The sequence below is a fragment of the Perkinsus marinus genome (genome assembly GCF_000006405.1).
Source record: "Perkinsus marinus ATCC 50983 genomic scaffold scf_1104296977064, whole genome shotgun sequence".
Classification (NCBI taxonomy): Eukaryota; Perkinsozoa; order Perkinsida; family Perkinsidae; genus Perkinsus; species Perkinsus marinus.
Window position 1 is genome coordinate 333,978 of NW_003200286.1, and position 2,480 is coordinate 336,457.

Genomic DNA, 2,480 nt, shown 5'->3' on the forward strand with positions numbered 1-2,480 from the left:
CTCCGATGTAGTCTAGCTGGTTAGGATTCGTGGCTCTCACCCACGCGACCGGGGTTCGAGTCCCCGCATCGGAACTTTTACCCCTCCCAAAACTATTACCAAATCAGCGGACTATCCTCATACTAGTCACATTCAAGCACCAATAAACTCCCCAAAATTACTCAATATCTTTCCCCAGAACCTCAGCATCTTCCCATCCTCCCCGAGCTTCCCAGCCAACTCCCTCATCCTCTTCGACAACAATACCACCTCCGTTTCCCCGCCGATGCTCAGGCCTGCCAGATAATACACAAAGTGACAGCGGTGCCCCCCATAGCATACCGGCTATCCCAAGAGCCGCTCTCGCTGAGGGATTGCATGAGACATCCTCGGGAGGGATCGGACACTCGATCACAACCCCCGGTCTGGCGAGCGTGGATCTATCCTCGCCCAATAACTCCACAAACTCCCTGGCTTTAATCTGAAGCGATGCTATCGATAACATCTGGACTCATATATCGAGTGAGTTGAAACAGACATTGAACCCGATCTCTATCAGAACTAGACATAGTACGATACCATAAGCGAGATTATAACCTGAAGTTCTTCATCCGTCTTCTTATGCTTCCAGGATCCCTCTTTAGGAGGGTATAAGTCTTTCACATACCTATATAGTAGAGCAAGGAGGGTGATAAGCTATTCGAATGCGAATAAGATGCACGACTCGGTGCAACCAAGCGCCTTGCAGTGGAAGTGAATCTAGTTCACTCAACAACTCCCAAAAACCGAGCGGCTCGATCGCGGCTATACCCTTACATCACAATCTAGGAGATGTACCAAATAGCAGGCAACTACCTGCTGATCCTTTCGACATAAGCCGAGACATCAGCCTCCTCCAACTCGGTGTCACCATCCTTCTTCCTTCTAGCCATCTCCACCAGGACTCTACTGATATGCTCGGCCACGCTGCCACTAAGTGCTTCGGAGGGCTTCTCAGTGCTCAACCCAAAGACGCTCTCCTGCAGCTTATGCATCGCCGAGTACTCCCTGCCGAGATCAGCGGAAGCCTTAGACTCCATATTTGATAATTTAAACACTGGATAAAAATGACACCTCCTCGGTTCGAACCCGGGTCATTGAACACAACCCCACCAAGAGTCACCAGTGTCAACCAAATGTGGCATCGATCGCCTGAGTTCAACATGGAGTCCTCTTAAGGTTGGCTTTCCCAACATCCCTCAGGGCGATATTCATCGCCTCCAGTCTAGCTTGGCCCTCTCGAGCTCCTCTCAGATGCTCAGCATAAGCGTGGCGTTCACAATCATCGTAGCTCAGCCGCTGATCTCGACTACAATGAGTTCTACGAAAAGAACACGCTATAATGTTCCCGGGGGGAACCCATTTCGAATTTTCCACGGATGGCTAGGAACACATTCTTCAATCAGTTTCCCATGTAAATGCCGTCATCACATTAGTAACATTTTTAACCCAGAGGAGCGTTATCTATTTGAGTAAGATGAGTCCTTGGAGAAGACAGTCCGAAGTCACTTGATAGTAAATCATAAGAAGCACCACACATCCCCCAACATACCGGTTATCATCGGGTAGAGGCATGTAATTAGCCGTAGCGCACGAGCCCTGCAAATAGGGGACCAGACATTGACTGAGCAATGGGCCCTCAGCCACTGATAGGCCGCTCGATTCTGCATGTAGAGGGTCTTGGGATATACGGAGTTGAACCCTCCTGTCGTTGATCATGTAAATTCCAGGAGCCTGCAATGGCGGTCTCTAGGGGAAGTTCGAACGCTGGTGAATTTATCATCACGACAAAATTTCAATTACGTCAAGTATCTCTTCAAAGTCAGTGTGGACGGGAAATATGCACATGGTCAACCACATGTGTTGGTGACAATATAAAAACTCTGAGGAAATTTTGGGGGGAAATTCTTCAGAGTATCTGTACACTTGAAAGTCAACCCGTATATAAACTCATATGATTAGTGAATAAATTCCTGAGCTCATCTGAGGAAAGCGAACATATATTCTTCCAACACTGCTCCTACCTACCTCTCTCTGTATACGGCAGATCACCGAGAGGTCCGGTCTCCGCTGCAGCAACTCAGAGAGTTTCAAATCGATAGCATCCCCAGGCTGCGCTCCATAGACTGGCAACGCTCCCTCGATCCGCTTATAGGGCGCCGTTTTTGCCATGTTCTTGTAAGTTATCACTATCGGCTTCGTTTCTCTGTCTACCTACAAGTGACGTTTCCCAGGGGATGATGCATCTTAGCGAGTGATTACTCACTGTTGAAATGGTCTTCCATGCTAGTCTCACTGCGGCTGAATGTTCATTAGCCAGGGCGCGTTCATTGGCTATTCTCGTGTCACACCGGTGGCTGGGCCCAAGGGGGCCGGGGGCCGAACTAGAGCGGATTGAGGTCAGCGGTAGACAGTCGATGGGATGACTGAAAACAGAATTACCCGAAAACGATTTAAGGGAA

The 2,480-nt window shown here is 49.0% G+C and overlaps 2 protein-coding genes and 1 non-coding gene across 3 annotated transcripts in view; 1 reads left to right on the plus strand and 2 right to left on the minus strand.

Moving 5' to 3' along the window:
* Nucleotides 1–1,058, minus strand: part of Pmar_PMAR024743 (hypothetical protein) — a gene marked incomplete at both ends in the record, with an annotated part of 2,254 nt that extends 1,196 nt beyond the window's left edge. Inside the window, 4 exons of the mRNA XM_002764536.1 lie at nt 162–275; nt 322–419; nt 577–646; nt 835–1,058. Of these exons, the coding sequence (XP_002764582.1) occupies nt 162–275; nt 322–419; nt 577–646; nt 835–1,058 (506 nt within the window). The remainder of the gene's footprint in view (nt 1–161; nt 276–321; nt 420–576; nt 647–834) is intronic.
* Nucleotides 2–74, plus strand: Pmar_PMAR024742. The gene has a single exon. It is a non-coding gene; the product is annotated as a tRNA-Glu (tRNA).
* An 893-nt stretch (nt 1,059–1,951) lies between the features above and the next one.
* Pmar_PMAR024744 (conserved hypothetical protein) overlaps nt 1,952–2,480 on the minus strand; it is a gene marked incomplete at both ends in the record, with an annotated part of 1,044 nt that continues 515 nt past the window's right edge. Inside the window, 2 exons of the mRNA XM_002764537.1 lie at nt 1,952–2,001; nt 2,043–2,232. Of these exons, the coding sequence (XP_002764583.1) occupies nt 1,952–2,001; nt 2,043–2,232 (240 nt within the window). The remainder of the gene's footprint in view (nt 2,002–2,042; nt 2,233–2,480) is intronic.